The sequence below is a fragment of the Helicoverpa zea genome, chromosome 24 (genome assembly GCF_022581195.2).
Source record: "Helicoverpa zea isolate HzStark_Cry1AcR chromosome 24, ilHelZeax1.1, whole genome shotgun sequence".
Taxonomy (NCBI): domain Eukaryota; kingdom Metazoa; phylum Arthropoda; class Insecta; order Lepidoptera; family Noctuidae; genus Helicoverpa; species Helicoverpa zea.
The window spans coordinates 1,825,712-1,846,649 of NC_061475.1; the positions used below are offsets into that span (position 1 = coordinate 1,825,712).

Here is a 20,938-nt window from a genome sequence, read left to right on the forward strand (position 1 = left end):
AATGATCCAACAATTATTGCTAATCGATTACTCGAGTTCCATATCGATAAACAGCTATAATAAATAACTTTATGTTAGAATTGCATGAAAAGTTTTCGCTCTAGATATTGAACTCGTTAATTTCAAAAGTATTAACGCATATCTATAGGTACATCTATGCTATGTAATACATACTTAATACATATAATAAAGAGTAATATTTTTTTGTTTATAAAAAAACACTGAACCGATTTGAAAAAATATATCTTCTTGAAAAGCTACATCCTTCCCGATTAACATAGGCTATATTTTGTATTGGGCAGCAGCAGACATAAGAACATCTACTAGCATCCGCCCGTGGTTTTGTCAGCCTAACCTAACCCAACCTAACACCGGAATAATTTGCTGATCCCATATAAAAAGTATATCCTTCCTCTTTTGATGAGCGGAGATTAACGCGTCCAAACAAAAAACTCTTCAGCATTATAAACTGTGGATTTCTATGATATATAACTGGACATTAATTTGCCTCCCTCATTGACTAGATTCCTTTTCAACACGGCTGACAGGTCAGGTTTTATTTCAACATGGATTGCAGTAAAAGCGGTTGTTAGAAAGTCGTCCAGACTGACGAGACGTAGACAGTAGTAGTGAACCGACTTCTCGAGTAGGTACCAGGACATCCTGTATCAGTATGGGGACATCTCTGTACTGATAAGGCTGCCTACATCAGACTTTTTGTAGGGCAGATATAGTTACCGGCATGGATATTGAGCTCTCAGCGGAAGAGTGGGGATCGCTTTGCGCACTGTACACGTAAGGCAATAAACCAATAAATCGCTTCTGCGCAGGTGAAGGTCAGGGCTCAATATCCGTGCCGATAACTATAATTGGACCGATTTTTTGTTGGACTATCTGGCTAGGATTTTCTGACCGACATTTCGTAGGACGTGTGCAGTATGGCTATCAGTGTGTTCTATTTTTGTCTTACTAAAAATCGGTTTATAGAGGACGTAAGCGGACAGCCTAAACGTACATAGACGCCTAAGAGGGTAAAAGAAAGATTTGAGGTGGTACATCTAGGACGCATTTTACTACGACTAAAAAAATAAAAATATTTGGGGAAAAATGCGTTTATAGGTTTTCAGTCTAAGACGTTGCATCCCTTATTGTATACCGTCGTAAGACGATAGACGTCGCGTATGTAACTGGATTCAGAGCTGTAGTAATATGTATTATCATTTATGTACATTTTATGTATGTATGTATATATTTACATTTAGGTACTTAAAAATAATTAAATGATTAAATACTTACTCTTTTATAAGCACAGAGAGCACAGTTTTTTTGTGATTTCTGACAGCTGTAGGGAATGTCATTTTAGACGTTATTATAATTTCTTTTCCGTGGTCGTCGCATTTGGCATTTTTATTTAACAATTTATCTTAGAATATTTTATTTTCTAATTAGTTGTTTATTTGATAAAGCCATTCTGTGAGCAAATTACAAAAATGGAAACTACACTTACAACATTCCCTGAGAAGGATATGTGTCCTGTGATCACGGAAGAACTCGGCGCTTTCATAAGAGCCACAAGAGATGCAAAGAAAGTAGCACCGAAGACAGAAGAGCCGAAACCAGAAGAGCCCAAGCCAACGAAAGAAGAACAGATATCACAAGAGGATGCGCAAGCTAAAGCTGAGAAGAAACATGCGATGGAAGCGCGGTACAGGGAGCTACCGCAGCCTCCCCCGTCACGACCGCAGGACGAAGGACCTTCTAGAAAAGAGTTGCTCGGCCAGGAATTATCAGCCTTGAAACCTGGGCCTGACGGCAAAGTTGACTGGACACCACTCGCAGAGCTCTCAGGCACTAGACCATCGGTAAACAAATATTCTATCAGTAGATACTCTCTGGAAGAATGGAGAAAGCACAATGATAAAGTATTGAGTAAAGAAACTATTAATGAGTCTAATATTATCGACTACAATGCTAAGACGTCTATGATGCAAGCTTTCGGTACCATCGATAAACAACAGTTAGAAAACAACAATAGGCTCAAACAAAAAGCCAAAGATATTTATCGATGGAAGGTTGAGGTAGAACGAGCATGCAAAATGATATCTGACGAAGTCGAATTGCTAGAAATTGAAAGGCAACGTCTTAAAGGCGCATCCAGGGTGTTGATGCTTCCCGAATCAATTTCAAGACAGTGCCTAGAAATGCGTTCCTATCGATCGGAACCAGACCTTGTCGCTGATCTCGCTGATGAACAGCTGGTCAAAGAAATGAAACTTGTTACTGAAGTCAGAGAAACTTTGCAGACAACATTGGACAAAATAGAAGAACAAATGAAGGTAAACAAGGCAGCAAAGCACAGGATTGAATTCGACTGGTGTGACAAGACTATGGCTTACAATGCAGATACTATAAACTTGAGCCTTAATGCGAAATCCAACACTCTGTTGTTTAGACCTGGAGCTACAAGATTCGGTGACTTCACCGCACCTCTAGAGTACTGGGAGTTCTTCTGCAGAGAAACTATCGAAAACATAGAAACTGTACGGCAGAAGTCCGTTGACCTTAGAAGTAGCTTGAATGCTATTTTAATAAATAACGGACGAAAATTACGCATGCAAGCTGACAAGACTGATGTCGCGTTAGCTGAAACTGTTGCTCTTACTACGGAACTATGTACGAAACTGAAGGAAAACTTAATAGCTACATTGCAGAAAATCGCTGACATGGAGCTTTTGATACAAGAACTTCAAGATGCGGTTAAAAAGACTGATGCAGCTATGAAATTAGCTCAAACGAGGTTAGACAATAGGAATAATTGGAGACCTCATGGAGAGAATGTGAGGGACCAAGCGCATCTTGGATTGATCGAGGAGGTGAAGAAAATTCACGAGACGGTCACATCGCTGCTGGGACAGATAAGAAATGCTGAGAGAGTGCGACAGGATCTGATAGCTAAGAGGAAAGAGTTGGAGAAGGATATCGCATCTAAAAACGAGACTCTCATCATAGATAGAGAGAGATGCGGGAAGGTTCGATCTCATTATCCATCTGCTTCAGAATTGGCTGGATTTTAATGTTAATTCAGATTTTTTTTTCTTGTTTTGATCTTGGATTGCTTGTCTTTGTTATTTGATAGAAAATTTTTGAATGTATTGGTTATAATATAATTTATTCCTGGTATTTACAATTTTATTTCTCATCTCATTTGTATCCGGTTAGACTGAAATTGGACCCTAATGCCTAAGGAATGGCTAGGCTGGATGATAGCGATTTTCATTTAATAAAGGTATAAAAACAATGTAAATATACTGTGATATCAAATTACCGTAGATTTGAAACCAAGGTAACCTGTCACATTACAATATACTCGTTGAAATATAACAGCATACATGGTGTATAAGTGCATGCATGATCGATGCCAAGAACGAATGTACTACGATCGGTGACCAATCAGCTTATCGATTTGGCGTTGTAGCTTGCGCCCGTGCTGTGAGCTTGTGTGAATAATGTGATAATAGTAGATTTAAATGTTCCTATAACAATGTGAATAGTCTCAAGGGGAACTTATTATTACTATGGGCTACCCAGGGCTACTTTTTTTTTTAACTGACTCCTGCTGTGGGTAAGCAGCGGTGAGGGAGTGTCAGACTCTTACTGACTAAAACCCATCATGTTCCTTCGTAGGCCTTTTATGTACCAGGGCCTCTCCCACATGCCTCTCTGGGCTACTTCAATTAAAGAAAATTAACATGTTTTAGGGACTAGGGACACCACGTTTCAAAAACATGTTGTCGACAAAATAATATTGGTACAAAAGACAATAGTATTGTTATACACAATAATATATTAGTATGTAATAGTAGCCCTGTAGGATAAAGTACTAACGTGGTGTGAACATCATCTTCAACGCGAGGACAGTCAGTTAATTTTACGTGTCGTTGACAAAAACGAGATCGACCTATTTAATTGACCTATTTGCATATGAATTGTCTAAAAATTAAAAATAATTCCGGCCATTTCAAAGAAGTTGTCAGAAATGATTTAAAATGGAAGCTTATGTCACTTTGTAACAAAAAATCGTTACATTGAACGAGAGATTTTTCTGAATATTTAATTATTTTTGTGTGCAGTTTACATGAAATAATAAATCATGCTTGCACCATTAACTACTTTTCCTGAGGAAGACAGGTGCCCCACTAAACAGGAAATAAAAGCTTTTGCGAAAGCTCTCGTGACTCCGGAGAAGGCTTTGGAAAAAATAAGAGAGGCCAAGGAGCAAGAACAGGCGGCCCGTGCTTTCAAACCACCTGTCGCGGCTCCACAACCAGCCCCGGCGGAAGCTGAACCAGAAGTAAGACCTGGTATACCGTCAGGAGCAGATGATTTGCCACACCTGCCGGAGCTCAGACCTGGCTCAGATGGCAAAGTAGACTGGACTCCACTTGGAGCCCTTACTGGAACGAGGCCCAGTGTTAACAAGTATTCTTTAAGCAGATACTCCCTCAGCGAGTGGAGAAAACATAACGATGATGTTCTCAACCCTGACGTAATAAATGAGTCTAATATCGTAGACTATAATGCTAAGACTTCCATTATGCAGGCATTTGGAACTATTGATAAACAGCAACTAGAAAACAATAAAAGGTTGAAACAGAAAGCAAGAGATATATTCCGATGGAAAATTGAAGTTGAGAGAGCTTGCAAAGCCATTACCGAAGAGGTCGAGTTGCTGGAAATTGACAGACAGCGGCTAAAGGGTGCTTCTAGAGTTTTGATGCTACCTGAATCAATCTCGAGAGAATGTTTAGACCTTCGATCGAATCGATTTGAACCTGATTTAGTGGCTGATATTGCAGAGCAAGAGCTTATCAAAGAAATGAATCTAGTGAGTGAAGTCAGAGCCACAATAAAAAATACCCTTGCCACTATAGAAGAACAAATGGCAATAAATAAAGCGGCAAAACATAGGATAGAATACGATTGGTGTGATAAAACTATGGCTTATAATACAGAAGCTATTAATTTAAGTCTTAGTACGAAATCGAACACGTTAATGTTTAGACCTGGCTCGACGAGGTTTGGTGACTTCAGTGCTCCATTAGAATACTGGGAGTATTTTTGTCGAGAGAATGTGCAAAATTGCGAATCAGCTCGTCAGAAATCAGCTGACTTAAGAGGCAGCTTGAACGCCATTTTGATAAATAACGGTAGGAAACTTCGCACTCAAGCGGACAGAACTGACATGGCTTTAGCTGAAACTGTGGCTATTACTTCTGAACTATGCACAAGACTGGAGGAAAACCTACGTACCACGCTCCAACGAACAGCTGATATGGAAGCTTTAATTGCAGATCTTCAAGACTCTATTAAAAAAATGGACGCGGCTATGAAACTAGCTCAAACTAGGCTTGACAATAGAAATAATTGGAGGCCACACGGAGAGAGCGTTAGGGATCAGCCACATTTAGGTTTGATTGAAGAAGTCAAGAAGATCCATGAGACGGTGACGTCGCTTCTTGGTCAACTGAGGAACGCTGAGAGGCTGAGGACCGATTTGATGCAAAAGAGGGTGGAACTAGAAAAGGCTATCGCTGCGAAGAGAAAGACTCTCAACATAGACCGGGACCGATGTGGAATGGTTCGTTCTCACTACCCGTCCGCGTCAGAACTGGCCGGGTTCTAAACTATTATGTTCTTATTTCTATCCTATTCTAATCTTTAGTTTTATTATCCTTAGTTGTTATTTCGAATAGTTTATTTTAGATTTATGTATCAATATTTAATAGTAATGTTTTAAGATTAAGAATGCCGTTTTACTTACCCTTATCATTCATGATTCTTTTTGCAATACCTTGCATTTAAAATGTTATTTTTCACCGCCTGATATTCGCCCGTTCAAGTCTCGTAGGCAGAGACCGGAACTTTGCTCACTTAATGAATTATGGAGGCATCAAAATTAAAGTGCTTACGTAAGTGGTAGTTATTTCAAACAACCGCCGTGGCGCAGTTTGCCGCAACCTTTCACTCTTTATTATTGTTTTGCACATCATTTACTTGGCATGCGCTTACGCATTGTGTAAGCTGTATCAAGATGACATTTTGTTTCGCGGTTATTTATACTTACACTCGTAAAGTTGGCGTAATCTTTGCATTTGAAACAACAAGTGATACAGGTACTGTTTTAAATAGTCAGAAATACGATATAATACGAATACAAGCAAAGAGCTGTAATTTTTTACCAAAAGGTATTCGGTCTTCAGTGTTTACTCATATCCTATTCGAGATTTTAGGCATATAGTGAAGGCTGTAGTTTAAATTTTTATACGGAAACGGGACCTATAACCCAAGGAACCGTTGCAATACAAAAACTAGTAGTAAGTAACGATTGCTAAACAATACGAATCCCACGAGCTATGAGAACTTGGAACAATGTGTACGTTACACTGACCTTTCTTATGAAGCAAGTCTCCCATCACCAGTGGAAGATAGTGAATCCCATCATTAGATCGAAGATATTGCTCAAATTATACACTTGCTTTTTATAAAGCCGTTCGTTTCGTCGTTAGGATAAGATCTGCTATTGATTCGAAATTTGTCTCACAGCACCTGTATGTGGTTTTCTTTCATGATTTGAAGATGTGGAAGGTACTGAATGACGATGATAGGTACAGACACCGGTGTTAACACATATTATATTAGCAATAAGGTTTTAACCAACTGACTTATGACTGGCTGCTCGACACTATAGTAAACTCTACACTCTACAACATAAAATATGTGACAAACAATGTCAATGAACATTTTCATTGTGCAGTAGTTTTTTAGTTATATTTTTTAATAATTTTAAGTTGTTGATTCATTTCCACCTAAATTCCTGTTAAAATGGCTAATCCAGTTCCCTCACCAGAGGATATGCTCACCTGCCCGTTCATCTGTCCGCAGACTGAGACAGGCACGGATAACAAGCAGGTATACTTGCAAGCGGGTCATAGACGAAAAGGCGAGAACCCTTACGCATCTCCTTACGTGCCTGGCCTCATTAAACCACCGGAGAAGAAGATCTACCCCCCTAATGCACCGCCTCAGTATCTCCCTCAGCCAACTGACAGCACCAGCGGCGACTTCCTCGGGATGGGGCCTATCGGACCCTGGGCTCCCGGCCACGTGAACTGGACACCCCAAGCCGGCATGACGGGCGTCCGACCTGTAGTCGACAAATATTCCATCACTCACTATTCTACCGGAGAATGGAGACGGCATAACTTGTACATGTTGACTCCAAAAGCGACTGACAAAGCAAAAGCGTTAGATGCTTCCATCAAAAATGATCTTAAAAACGCTTTTGACAGTTTAGATAAGAAGCAGAGTGACACTACAGATACGTTAAAGTCGAGAGTTAAAGATATGGCTTATTGGAAGAAACAGGTGGAGAAAGCTCTAAATGCAATGAAACACGAAATCAAGACTCTAGATGCTGATAGAGCCAAATTAAAGAGTGCTTGCAGAATTTTGATGTTGCCTGAAGCTATTTCAAGAGAATGCTTAGAACTCCGTACTCATAGGTATGAACCAGATTTGGTAAGAGATGATGCTGAACAAGAATTAATAAAAGAAGTGGCCATCGTTGGAGAAATAAGGCGGGTGTTTCAGGAAACTTTGGCGAAGGTAGAAACGCAGATGGCTTATAATAGAGCAGCTAAAGCTAGTATTGAGTCAGATTGGAGTGACAAGATGACATCTTTGAAGGTAGATAGTAAAAATTTACATATGACGCCTGAATCGAACCTGATCCTTCATCATCCAGGATCAGCTCGGTGGACTGAAAATGCAACTACTCTAGAATTTTGGGAGCATTTTTGCAAGGAGAGTATTAGAAACTGTGATGAAGTTCGGCAGAAGTCTGCCGACTTGCGAGCCGACTTGATGACGGCAATCATAAAAGGGTCTCAAGATATGAAAATCCAAGCTGATAGAACGAATTATGCGCTCGGAGAAACAGTGGCCGCAACAGAACAATTATGTGCGAAGCTCGAAGAAACTTTGAAGGACAATTTGCAGACTATTGCCGATGTAGAGAAGCTTATTGACCATTTGAATGATTCACTGAGAGAAGTAAATGAGCGAGACAAACTGTCAGGCACGAGGTTACAGAACCGGAACTACAATAGGCCTAATGTGGAAAATTGCAGAGATAAGGCTCAATATGCCCTGATGGGCGAAGCGAAGTTTGTTAAAGAGACTGTTGACTCGCTAAATGGCAAATTGAGAGAGGCTGAGGCTGTGAGAGCAGAGCTTATGAAGTATAGAGGACAGTTGGAGAGGGAGATCGCATGCAAGAGAAAAAGTTTGAACATAGACCAGGACAGGCTTGCGAGAGTAAGAGCACACTTACCCTCACCTGAAGAATTCGCTAATGCTTGAGAATGTACACAAATTGAAGAGTCAATAAAAATTCAGTTTTAAAACCTCATTAAGTATTTTCTTATGTAGCAATCTAAATGACACACAATGTGTATCTGTATACATACCTACAAAATTGATTCCAAATATCTGTCTAGTACACGGAAGAAAAAGGTCTGCCAAAAACCAAATACATTTATGATATGTAAGTAGTAGATCCTGCAATGTGTCAAGCACTGCCCGCGTCTTGACGAATCTCTTACTTTTCATTATGTAATAATCTTGCAACTTTATTGCTCTGTGAAATTACCAATCATGCTAGTTATGTCCGCAGTTTGTCTTTATGTCAAACAATCAATATTATTGCATCCGTATCGTGTATTGTTGTATCTTCAGTACTTTCCCGTTCAGGTACTGCCGGGTTCGTTTTATTACTCTTGATTGTCACATTAACTTTATATTATGACAACTAATATTTTCTCACTCTAAAAAGTTTAATAAACTTAGCTGTGGATATCAATAAATCGATCTATCCGTTGTTTTGAGAGATTGATATTTGTCAGCCTACTTTAGTATTGTAAATGTGAAAGTTTGTGAGAATGTATGGATGTATGTTTGTTATTCTTTCACGCTAAAATGGCTAGACCGATTTGGTTGAAGTTTGATATATATATATATGGTGATATCCTGGATTAACACATAGACTACTTTTTATCAACACACCGCGAGCACACACTAGCTGCCGCGAGCGGACGCTATAGTAATTAATAAGAAGGTAATGTCCAAATTCTATCTCCACTCGCAAGACGGAAAATGTCGGAATGTTAAATACTTTTGTAAATCTATAGATACCTAATCTCCAACATAAATCACTGCGAGTATATTCTGTTGTAACTGCAACATTCCCATCAGTTGATACTTCATTGTTAGTTTAAATATTTGCGGTTGAGCCACACCGACCCAGTTTAATGCGAATCTGATGTAATCATTTGACAAAGACTGACATTTCTGAAAAGTTTCGCAACTTTTAATTACGTTGCAAAAAATATGACTTGACTGTTAAATATGGCAGCTGTTTAAACGTATGTGCTTAAAAAATGCCAGTCTTATGAAAGGCTTTTAAATCCTGAAAGGTATTTTAAGGGGTCTACACACCAAAGCCGCTGATCCGGCGGCACAGCCCGGCGGCTTAGTGCCGGCGGGTTCAGAATGTCCAAGCCGATCGACTTTGCCGGCGGCACGACTGCCGCGGCATGTGGTGTTCTAGTAATTGTCAAATACTCTATGAAATCCGGCGGGCAACTGACTGAGTGAGTGGAGAGGGATGCCGCCGGCATGATTGTACAAAATACGGCCGGCGGGTTGGGCCGCCGGGCTGTGCCGCCGGCGTCAGCGGCTTTGGTGTGTAGACCTTTAGATGCAATGAGTTCGTGAATTTGCAGAATAAAATGTTTTATTTTATGCCATGTATGCTACCAATTTCTGACTCTTAATTTCGTATTTTACAAAAATGCAATGCGCGTGCGTGATACTGTGACGGGATTGGTCAATATAAACTGTCAGATAGTTCAAAAATGGAACGTCATTATGCCAGTCGTTATTTGATTGCGGTACGCTACGGTATGGTAGATAATTTACTATACACAACACCACATCATATTATGTAGACATACCGACAATAATTACACCTTTTATGTATCTTTTGTGGTTTACATCTTAGAATGATTGCATTAGAAAGTGTTTCACGGAAGCAATAAAGCCTATATGATAGAGTATGGCCTTAATTAGTGCTTCGATTCTAACGGAGATGAATCGTTGCATAATCGATCTTTAATAGGCCTTCTTCGATTTAAATGAAGAGATAAAACTTGTTATTTTATGAGTTTATTTTAATGGGCCGATAACTTCAGCAAATGGCATGATTAACGGAATACATCATCCCGTCATCGCTCAAGCTAAAAACTTCCACTGTTGGATAAAGGCCTAACCCAAGCTGGGGGTATTTGTCCGTCATATAATCACCGCGCTGGGCATGCGCGTTGGTGAGAGAAATACAACACAATATTTATAATAGAAATCCATTTTCTTCGATTATTTAATGACAATTTACAAAAGACTAAATAAGGCATATTTTCTACCACATATTATCATTTACTTGAGAAATTGAAATCGCTCTTGTAAGGCAGGTCATTTACTCAAACTGACTACATTTCAATGGTTTACTTTTTCACCGAGATTACGATTTACGACGTGCCACGCGATGTAATGCGTGCAGCACGTAAATGTGTGATGTCACGTAATTTGGACTACACTTTATCTGCAGTTGGGTAAATTGTATGATTTCAAAGATAACGGGAATGATAGTCGAGACTGCATCTCTTATAAAGCACGCTCAGAAATGCACATGGGTAGGTGGATACGACAATTTTATGTAAATTGTGAAGCTCTGATTCTGAATTCTATCACGAATAGCGATATATTTTTTGTCGTAGATCCTGTTAATCATTTAAAATGTTCAGGTTTAGAGTAATGAATATCAAGATAATGCATCAAACGTAATTTTAACTAACATATATTATTATAGAGCTGAAGAGTTTGTTTGAACGCGCTGATCTCATTATCCACTAGTAGATTAAAAAAAAATCTGTATTAGATATCCAATTTATCGAGGAAAAATTTCTTACTAAATACTGATTATTCTGGGCGCACGAAGAATTTTCCACGGGACATGGTGAAACTTCGGGTAGAAGCCAGCAGAAAGATTATGATTTGGCTAGTGAAACTCACCATTAACATAGTCTAACATTTAACTACTCCAAGCAGACTTGCCAAGTCTTTAGCAATTTCCACATTTCTGCATACTATGTACAGTCAGCACCAAAAGTCGATGAACAGAATCAACATGACAAAACACCTGTTCACAATAAAATGCCATAAGTTATAGTCGCAACTAGGAAACAAAATAGACTGTACACCAGAAACTTACAAAAGTCGTTAAACACGAGTATTTCAAAAGTATCTGTGCACTAGTATTCCTAAAGTCGCTGTACACCATCAATCCAAATGTCGCTGAACATCATTGTATCAAAAGTCACTAAACAGCAGTAAATACAAAATTAGGTTAACAAAGTATATTTTTAATGTTGCCGTGTGTTAATGTACTTTTGACGCTTATGTTGTTCAGCTACCTTTGGGACAGTACTTGCTTGACCTTAATAATGTATGTTAACACGTTAGTATCTATTTCAATAATTTTAATAATTATTTTGGAAATACACTCTTTTGCAAAAAAAGCGGGCACCTATGCGAAATGTTAGTTTTAAGGACTTTACGTGTATTTCAAAGGGTTTTAATGATTGTAGTATGTTTCTAGCATCAAAAGGGTTAGCCAAGCATGCGTGAGAGTGTATTCTAAATTTGAATTTTGTACAATTGCTAAGAAATTGGTTAAACCTTGTTTCGGACTAATTGCTGGCAGAAAGTTCGTCGGTGTTTTGAAAAGTTTTTGAAGTGATTTTCAGAAAACTGATAATGCAGTCTTAATTAATGTACCTTTTTATTAGATCAAAACATTTTTGAAAAACTATGCGTATTTGATAAAATTTTCACCTGCTCTAAATGGGCTATTCTGATGATCCCACGTGTTTTAAAATATCTCTTTTTCGTAATTAAACACTATTTAGAGGAGTATCAGTACATTGGGCTGCGACAAAACCAATTTAAAGTAAGCAGTGCCGATCACAACGCGTCTCCTTTCGGACTTTAACATTTTTAAAAATCTTGAAATTCTACAAAATACAGAAAATAGCGCATAGACTGTGAGCACGAGGTCTTAAGGTCTCGTAATCACTGATTTTCAAACAACCTCGTCTCTTGGGAAACTCCGTAGACCTCCGAAGATCTATGAGTCTGAGCGTTCAAATAGCGTGTTTTCATCCCACTGACATTTTATTGAATAAACTCGGTGCAGGCAGCACCGAGATTTCCTAGCATCTACAGCAGTTTCCTGCTTAAATCATAACAATAATTGGCTATCTGCTCATTTCTTAAGAAACATACGTTTGGTCAATACCTTTGAATTCTTGACTCCCTTTCAGCGAAATCATCGTTTAGTAACCCGATACCTATGGAGTTATAGAGAGCTTCAACGTGGCAATAATTAGACTTTTTAGATAGCTTAAACCCTCCTCATCATTTTTCATGTGGTTAATTTTAACATTTATCACAAAATTTGGTATTTTTTAATGTCAAAGTACGATAGGAGACGAGTTGCGATCGGCACTGCTTACTTTAAATTGGTTTTATCGCAGCCCAATATACTGATACTCCTGTAAATAGTGTTTAATTATGAAAAAGCGATATTTTAAAACACGTGGGTACAATATCTAAACAGAAGAACGCTTTACACTAAAATACCGAAACTCTTAACATTGCCATCAATCATCAGTATAGCCCATTTAGAGCAGGTGAAAATTTTATCAAATACGCATAGTTTTTCAAAAATGTTTTGATCTAACAAAAAGGTACATTAATTAAGACTGCATTAACAGTTTTCTGAAAATCACTTCAAAAACTTTTCAAAACACCGACGAACTTTCTGCCTGCAATTAGTCCAAAACAAGGTTTAACCAATTTCTTAGCAATTGTACAAAATTCAAATTTAGAATACACTCTCACGCATGCTTGGCTAACCCTTTTGATGCTAGAAACATACTACAATCATTAAAACCCTTTGAAATACACGTAAAGTCCTTAAAACTAAGATTTCGCATAGGTGCCCGCTTTTTTTGCAAAAGAGTGTATTTCCAAAATAATTATTAAAATTATTGAAATAGATACTAACGTGTTAACATACATTATTAAGGTCAAGCAAGTACTGTCCCAAAGGTAGCTGAACAACATAAGCGTCAAAAGTACATTAACACACGGCAACATTAAAAATATACTTTGTTAACCTAATTTTGTATTTACTGCTGTTTAGTGACTTTTGATACAATGATGTTCAGCGACATTTGGATTGATGGTGTACAGCGACTTTAGGAATACTAGTGCACAGATACTTTTGAAATACTCGTGTTTAACGACTTTTGTAAGTTTCTGGTGTACAGTCTATTTTGTTTCCTAGTTGCGACTATAACTTATGGCATTTTATTGTGAACAGGTGTTTTGTCATGTTGATTCTGTTCATCGACTTTTGGTGCTGACTGTACAGGTAAAGTAAAATTTTCTCGACATGAGTCATTACAAATGCGACGCGTCGGATTGGCTAGCGGTTTTCCTCATTTGACCGAAGATGCGCGCACGCATGTAAATGTAAACATGGCCGTTTTGTGCATCTGTGTCTCGGCTGCACGCGTGTTTTACATAACGGGGTGGATAGCTGTTTAATGTGGGAATAATGTATCAAATGTATTGTTGTTCTCAAACTAGCAAAGACACGTTCAAGTGATATTAGGTAGCCGAACTTTTCCACATAAATCACTCTTTAACCGTTATTAAAAACCGGGTGAATAAATTCAATAGTTTTACTACTAACTTGTGTAGTTTCCGCCGCTCCCTGTGGAAACTACTCTGCGCACCCAGATAAAAGCTTAGCCTTCCTCGATAAATCATCATCATCATCATCCTCCTGCCCTTATCCCAATTTAATTTGGGGTCGGCGCAGCATGTTTATGTTAGCCTTCCTCGATAAATGAGCTATCTAATTCTGTAGGAATTTTTGAATAAGTAGTTCTTAAAACAATTAAACTCTTCAAGTGGTACGTTTAGTGACATCAATTTGTTCTAGATTTCATTGAAAAAGAACTAAACTATTCAATATGTATGGAACACTGTCCTTGTTACCACCAGGTATCTTAGTTTCTCAATACTTCCCCTGGACTACATACCTCATTGCTGAGTGAGTCAGTGCACTGTGCCGGACATAATACTTAATCAAATGCATCGCGATTGCATTATTGATCTGATAGAATGCATAATTATCTGCCAAGCAAATAGATTTGTTTCGTAAAGAATTCATTTAATGCGATCCAGTCAAGAATTTTGGAGTGTGGGTCGTTCAGGCTCCAGTTTCTAATTTACTTCCTTGGGTACTAAACTTCTTTAAGTATAGGTGTTGGTTTTTTAAATTGTGAAGTTAAAGAATCTGGGTTTATCCAATGAAGATACGATAATATGTAGATCAAAGTATTTGAATTCGACAACATGAACCGCCAATTAAGATGAATGCTTTAATCTGGTTTAATATTTGTGTAATTTTGTACAAAATAACCTACGTGTTAAATAAAGCCAGTAATGATGATTTTCTTATCAAATAAATTCTCTGATCGCGGTTATTGCTACATATTTGCTTTTACCATCCGACTATGACTTCACAATGCCCAAACCGCCCACTATACGAACCAAAGACCAACCCACGGCCCACGACTGTGATCCACTTTACCAACTTTCCTATTTAAAATATTCAGTAAGATAATAATAATATGTAGGTAGATGCCCAGGCCGATCTTCGGCCAATCCGCGGCTGCTCTCTCTAAGGAAATCAGCTAGCTGCACAGGACATATATAGTGCACAAGCATTTACGCAGACACATGTGTGTGTAGGTACTCACTATTCCCTCACACAATCAGCAATTCGACACGACCGGATAGAGGTCAGTCGCAGGACCGTCATAAACGTGCTCTCACAATCACTTATTTCCTTCAAACAAAGCAATTTCGGCCTGACCCGGGAATGAAACCCAATACCTCACACAGCAGTCGCTCTTGCGTCTACTAGCTCGACCCAGGAGGTAGTAATCTGAATAGAATAACACGATTGGCCAACGATAATTTCTCCCAGTATAAATATGATATTTCAAAGATTTTCACTCAAGTTTCTATCCAAGGCCGAGTAGTTTTACAAGAATAGTAGAAGCAAATAAGTGACCAGACCGCGATAAACATCGAAAGTGGACTAGAAAGCTAGCAGGTAAACGACCACAAACTTATTTATAAGCACTATGAGCTTGATCAACTATAGGCGTTTTTCTTGGTTCTGCCTGGGAAGAAGCGAATTTGCAGTAGAAGTCATAAAGGTGCCCCTTGTGGACCCTCTCTCACTCGTGTCCGATTTAGGGAGATTCATTTATTGAATAGGTACAGAAAGAAAAAAAAATGAGAAAGATCATAGCTCTGCAACTGACCCTATTGATTAGATGTACGTATATATGTTCATTCATATTCTTATACATTAACAAAACTACAGTTACCTAAAAAAGTTAAACATCGCCGTAATATGGACACTCTGAATCCCTGCTGAGTAAGAGTGGTAGGGTGATCAATACTCACTCATTATAGGGTCAATCAAAAGCAGGGCTTCAGAGACAGATGAAAATAGCATAGCGTTGAAAATTCAAGCATAGCAATTGCCTCCATATCTCCCGTGACAAACAAACACAAATTCCCCCGTTTCCGATGGATTCTGAAAGCGAACATAATTTGTCACCGCTTTGCGCATGGCTATTAACATCAACTGCGCAAAAGCCTGCAATTAAAGTTTCTCCAACGCGGGTAGTTTTATATAAATAGCCGTCATGTGACAGCGAATCTTACTTACGCTTGGAAAAGTAGAAAACTGTGATTAAGAGTTTTACACCTCTTTGTAATTGTGATATTATGAAACGCGATAATTTACGTTTAAAAGAACTTGAATACAAATTCAAGTTCTTTCAAGCAAAGGTACTGCTTGAATTTGTATACATTTCTGATGAGTTTTCATTACATTATTATGCCTAACTTAGAAACTGAAAGTCTCGATTGAAGAACTAACTACTGACTAAGTAGGTACGATTATTTTATATGTGGCCGTTAGCCAAAATCTGTGACTTTATATAGGGTCTTACTGTAACTTTATACAACAATGGTAACTAAAATCTAATTTGATTGAGAAAAAATCACGATACAATTTGCAGATTGCGCAAGTTCGTTCACAAATTATAATACATTACGTTACGCGAATTAAATTCTCAAACTTAACTCAAAAGATCTTATGTCTATATCTCATTATTATTTCATTGTTGATAATCTACCTCAACTAATAAGCGAGATCACAACACAATTGGAACACATCTCAATTTGCTATAAAAACTATTGAGTAACAGAGTGTAACAGTTGTTCTGCGTTACGTTACACGCTCGCTTCACCTTTGCACTTTTAGTTTTGTTTTGATAGCTGAGTGAAGGTGCCTACAATGGCCGAAAGTTCGCAACACTGTTGGAAATACTGGTTTCCAGCTAGACTTAATGTCTGACTGTAATGTCAGTTATTATTGCTTATTTTACGATTAGATTGAGTTATTTTGTGAGAGGGGTCGGAATTGGTGCAGATTTTAAGTTGTGATTTCGTAAAAAAACATAATTTTATCTTTCATCGTTCTGAAAATGTGAAGTTACACAAACCTAGCAGTTTCTGAATTAAATGACTTCACTTTTCTTCATCATCATGATTATCAGCATCATCACTGCAGAATATAGGGGTTTCCCTAAAGAGGACCGATCATCCCGGTCTTTGGAGCCTGCATCCATCCACTATAGAACACCTTCAAATTGTCCTAGATAGCATTAGGACAAAAAAAAATGTCGTCTGTCATTTGTCACGCGTTATATAAACAATACTAGGGTTTGCATTGTCACTCAAATCTCGGTCGAATTTTGACCTTTCAAAAAGGTCGGCTATCAATGCCTAATTAGATGCAAGCGTTGATTAAAAATGCGTTTTGCGAACCTAATCCGATGACTAATGGTGATAGAGGTTAGGTTAAAGTTAAATTAAATAGTAGAACGTCTACTATTTAATTTAACTTTAACCTAACCTCTTTTATTAAATAGTTCTTTTATTAAATTATAGAACGTCTACTATTTAATTTAACTTTAACCTAACCTCTATCACCATTAGTCATCGGATTAGGTTCGCAAAACGCATTTTTAATCAACGCTTGCATCTAATTAGGCATTGATAGCCGACCTTTAATTCCTTATGTCATGTGTTACAAAAGCGCTAATCTGATAATCGTTGCGAAAGCGTTATGCGCTTGAAGCGGCTGGATAGTAACGTGTAATTAGTGGTGGCTAATGTTGTAAGTGAGCGAGTTACGTCACGGCTGAAGGATCGCTGTGGGAAACTGTGTACACATGTATGAGTTGGACATGTGTTGTGACGTATGATTCTGAATGAAAGAAATGTCAACGGTACTATTTTGGTTGTTTAGGAGAAGGCGTCCTTAATTCGGAAGTATCATAACTTCTCAGAAAGATGGTATTCACTCAATGGTTCACTGTCTTCAATGTGATCGGCGAAAAAGGTAGTCTTGCTACAAATTGAGTAAAAAAGCATAGTACTAAACACAGTAGGTGCTCCTCAAAACCTCACTGCGAAGAAGACTCCAATTACATTGGATATTTGAATCCTGCCATTCAGCTGCATAGGTGAAGCGCTCCAATTCCACGGAGTGCCTACATACCTGAGGCAGCTAGTGGCAGACTACCTGAGAGGACGGAGCGTCTGCTACCAGAGACGCGACGGGCGCATGGTACGGTGCTCTGTTACGTGCGGTGTTCCGCAGGGGTCAGTCCTGGGACCACTCCTGTGGAACATCGGATACGATTGGGCCCTGCGTGGCGGCTTTACCGCCGGGCAGGGTGCAATTTGCTATGCAGATGACACCCTCGTTACCGCTCGGGGAGAGACTTTTGACGAAGCAGCTCAATCGGCAATCCAGTGCGTGTCCCTGGTCATCAGCCGTATTGAAGCGCTCGGACTGCGCGTTGCTCTGGAGAAGACGGAGGCCCTAGTATTTCATGGACCCCGGCGTCGTCCACCTGCCGGGGCCCACCTTGCCCTTGGGACTACAAGGGTAAGAGTTCAAACCAAGATGAAATACTTGGGCCTGGTAATAGATCGATTGTGGAACTTCCGCGAGCACTTCTTGCAGCTTCAGCCAAAGCTAATCAATGCTGCGTCCTCCCTTGGTCGATTGTTGCCGAACTCGGGCGGACCAAGCGCGATATGTCGGCGGCTATACACGGGGGTGGTTAGGTCGATGGCGCTCTATGGAGCACCGGTGTGGGCAGATTCTTTGAGGAGTCCCTCAAATAGGGCTTTACTGCGTAAGCCACAGAGGATCATGGCGAACAGGGTCATCCGTGGATATAAGACCGTTTCTGCGGAGGCCGCATGCGCCCTGGCTGGAACCCCCCCGTGGGATCTAGAGGCACAAGTGCTCGCGGAGATTTATTCCCGGAGAGCTAATGCTCGCTCGAGCGGCGACCGTCCTCCGCCCGAGCTTGTGAGAAGATGGCGCGAGCAGGCACAGGAGGATGTCCTGTCCCAGTGGAAGGATAGACTGGCGGCGCCTACTGCTGGTCATTGGACTGCGGCGGCAATAGGGCCAATTCTCGAAGAGTGGGTGGGAAGAAGGCACGGAGTGCTGTCCTTCCGTATCACCCAAATTTTGACCAACCATGGTTGCTTCGGCTACTACCTGCATAAGATGGCTAGACGGGAACCTACCCCCGTGTGCCACCAGTGCGGTAGTAGCCCAGATACAGCGCAGCACACCATTGAGCTGTGTCCCGCCTGGGACGAGCAGCGCAATGCGTTGGCGGCAAATACCGGACAGGACTTCTCGCTGCCGAATTTGGTGAGGGTGATGATCGGCAGCGAGGCCGGCTGGAAAGCCATAGATACCTTCTGCGAACAAGTAATATCGCAGAAGGAGGCGGCGGAGCGGGTCCGTGAGGCAGACGCTCATGCGGACCCAATTCGTCGCCGGAGGGTGGGCAGGCGTCGGACGCGTTACGCCGCCCAGATGCCGCCCTAGCAGCAGCCAGTGGGTAGCAGACCGGGGAACTCCTGCTACCTGCATTGCACGAGCTGCTGCTGAGATGGATCGCCAGTAGATGGAGGCGACCAGCCACTGCCGAGAGGTCACGAAAGTCGTCTTTGGTCCTCGTGGCCCCTCTCTAAAAGGCAGAAGACGGCACAAACGCTGAGGTTTTTAGTGGGTGCAAGCCCCACATAACCTCACCGTCTCCCCGGGCGGTGTGTGTATGCGTCAGGCATTTTCCTCAGCTGAAACAAAAAAAAAAAAAAAAAAAAAAAAAAAAAAAAAAAAAAAAAAAAAAAAAGGCAAAAAGTTATGTATGCGGTATGCATTACCATTGCGGTATCCATTTGACTATTACGGTATCTCTTCAAAAACACCTGATATTCTCGTACGCTACCAATAACATGAGATGACTAGGCAATTCGGTTTTTCCTTATAGTTTTTTGAACTTGTTTTATTGATAATCACGACTTCACTTCGATCCACAATTTACCATAGCGTTACGAGGTGGTTACGCGTTGGCACGTTTTTGATCTGCAAATAAAAGAGTATGGTGGAATTCTAGTAATCCGGCTTCAAATTACGGGAGTTGCCAGTTCTAAACCAGGCTCGCGTTTTAGATTTCTGTTTTTTTTTTCAACGAACACATAAAATAGGTTACTACTTACTTATTCACGGAAATTATGACGTATCTTTGCTAATTCTGTGTTACTTAAAAAGTTTTATGTCGCAAAAATAACTTATGTTTTTTAAATATCATGAAAATAAGTATTCATTACCACTTACTACGTACAAGTAGGTACCTACTCATGGTTATTGCAACTACAATATCCAAAATTCCGACTATTATAAAAGCGAAAATTAATGATAAACCAATATTACCATCTGATTTTCCCGCGTTTCCCTAACCAGTGACAACACAGAGTAATAATTATAATCGTCATTGAAAGTCAAGACGCAGTGGCGCGGTGGCCGGTTCACGCTTGGCCGAGTGTGAAGAAAGCCTCAGTTTCACATTGGGCTAATGAAGGGAAACTGAATGACAAGCATCTGTTAATTCGTAACGGAACTACCGCGTAACGGAACGCTTTTCTGAATTCAAAATTTGATGATGTTGCCACGCCTGATTGGGTTCGATGACGTTTGTGTCGTAATGTTGGCAGTATGGCGGATTTACGCGCGAATTTGGGTTCTGTTTAGTTTTGTACAACACCGGTAGATTTGCAAACTTTGTGATGAATATTTATGTAGATACTGTTTTTGTGACTTTACTTACATGAATATTCAGTTGAGGTTTTTTTGTCTAGTTCATAGACACAGAGGAAATGCGCAACTTTGCTTGCTATTCGTTACAAACGTTCGGTATTGCTTTGTTCTCCGGACATTCAACCTGTCTATTCATAAACTGGAAAAAAGTACTGTTCAAATGTAAGTCTTGTACCTAGCAAGGACAATGTACCTTAATAAATGCCCGAAGCAAACTTCCTGCAAATGTTTAACTACGGCTTCTCATTAAGCCTTTGATTCCTACTCATACTTATTTTTTCTCCAAGCACATAAGAACGCCATCTATTGGTAAAAATACATACTACACTAGATAGAATTTTGTTTTACGGCACTCAACCATTTACGGAGTTAGTTCAAACACACATTGACTAACTTTCTAGCGTTACG

At 39.7% G+C, this 20,938-nt stretch overlaps 4 protein-coding genes across 4 annotated transcripts in view; all 4 read left to right on the forward strand.

Moving 5' to 3' along the window:
• LOC124642351 (LHFPL tetraspan subfamily member 3 protein) overlaps positions 1-20,938 on the forward strand; it is a 41,728-nt gene that overhangs the window by 3,425 nt on the left and 17,365 nt on the right. The window lies entirely within an intron of this gene.
• LOC124642348 (tektin-4-like) lies at positions 748-3,074 on the forward strand. Its single transcript, XM_047180745.1, has one exon. It carries the CDS (start codon positions 1,491-1,493, stop codon positions 3,072-3,074), a length of 1,584 nt encoding a protein of 527 aa, XP_047036701.1. The 5' UTR covers positions 748-1,490.
• On the forward strand, positions 4,151-5,683 carry LOC124642350 (tektin-4-like). The gene has a single exon (XM_047180747.1). The coding sequence runs from the start codon at positions 4,151-4,153 to the stop codon at positions 5,681-5,683; it is 1,533 nt and encodes a 510-aa protein (XP_047036703.1).
• Positions 6,689-8,646, forward strand: LOC124642349 (tektin-4-like). Its single transcript, XM_047180746.1, has one exon. It carries the CDS (start codon positions 6,883-6,885, stop codon positions 8,419-8,421), a length of 1,539 nt encoding a protein of 512 aa, XP_047036702.1. The 5' UTR covers positions 6,689-6,882; the 3' UTR covers positions 8,422-8,646.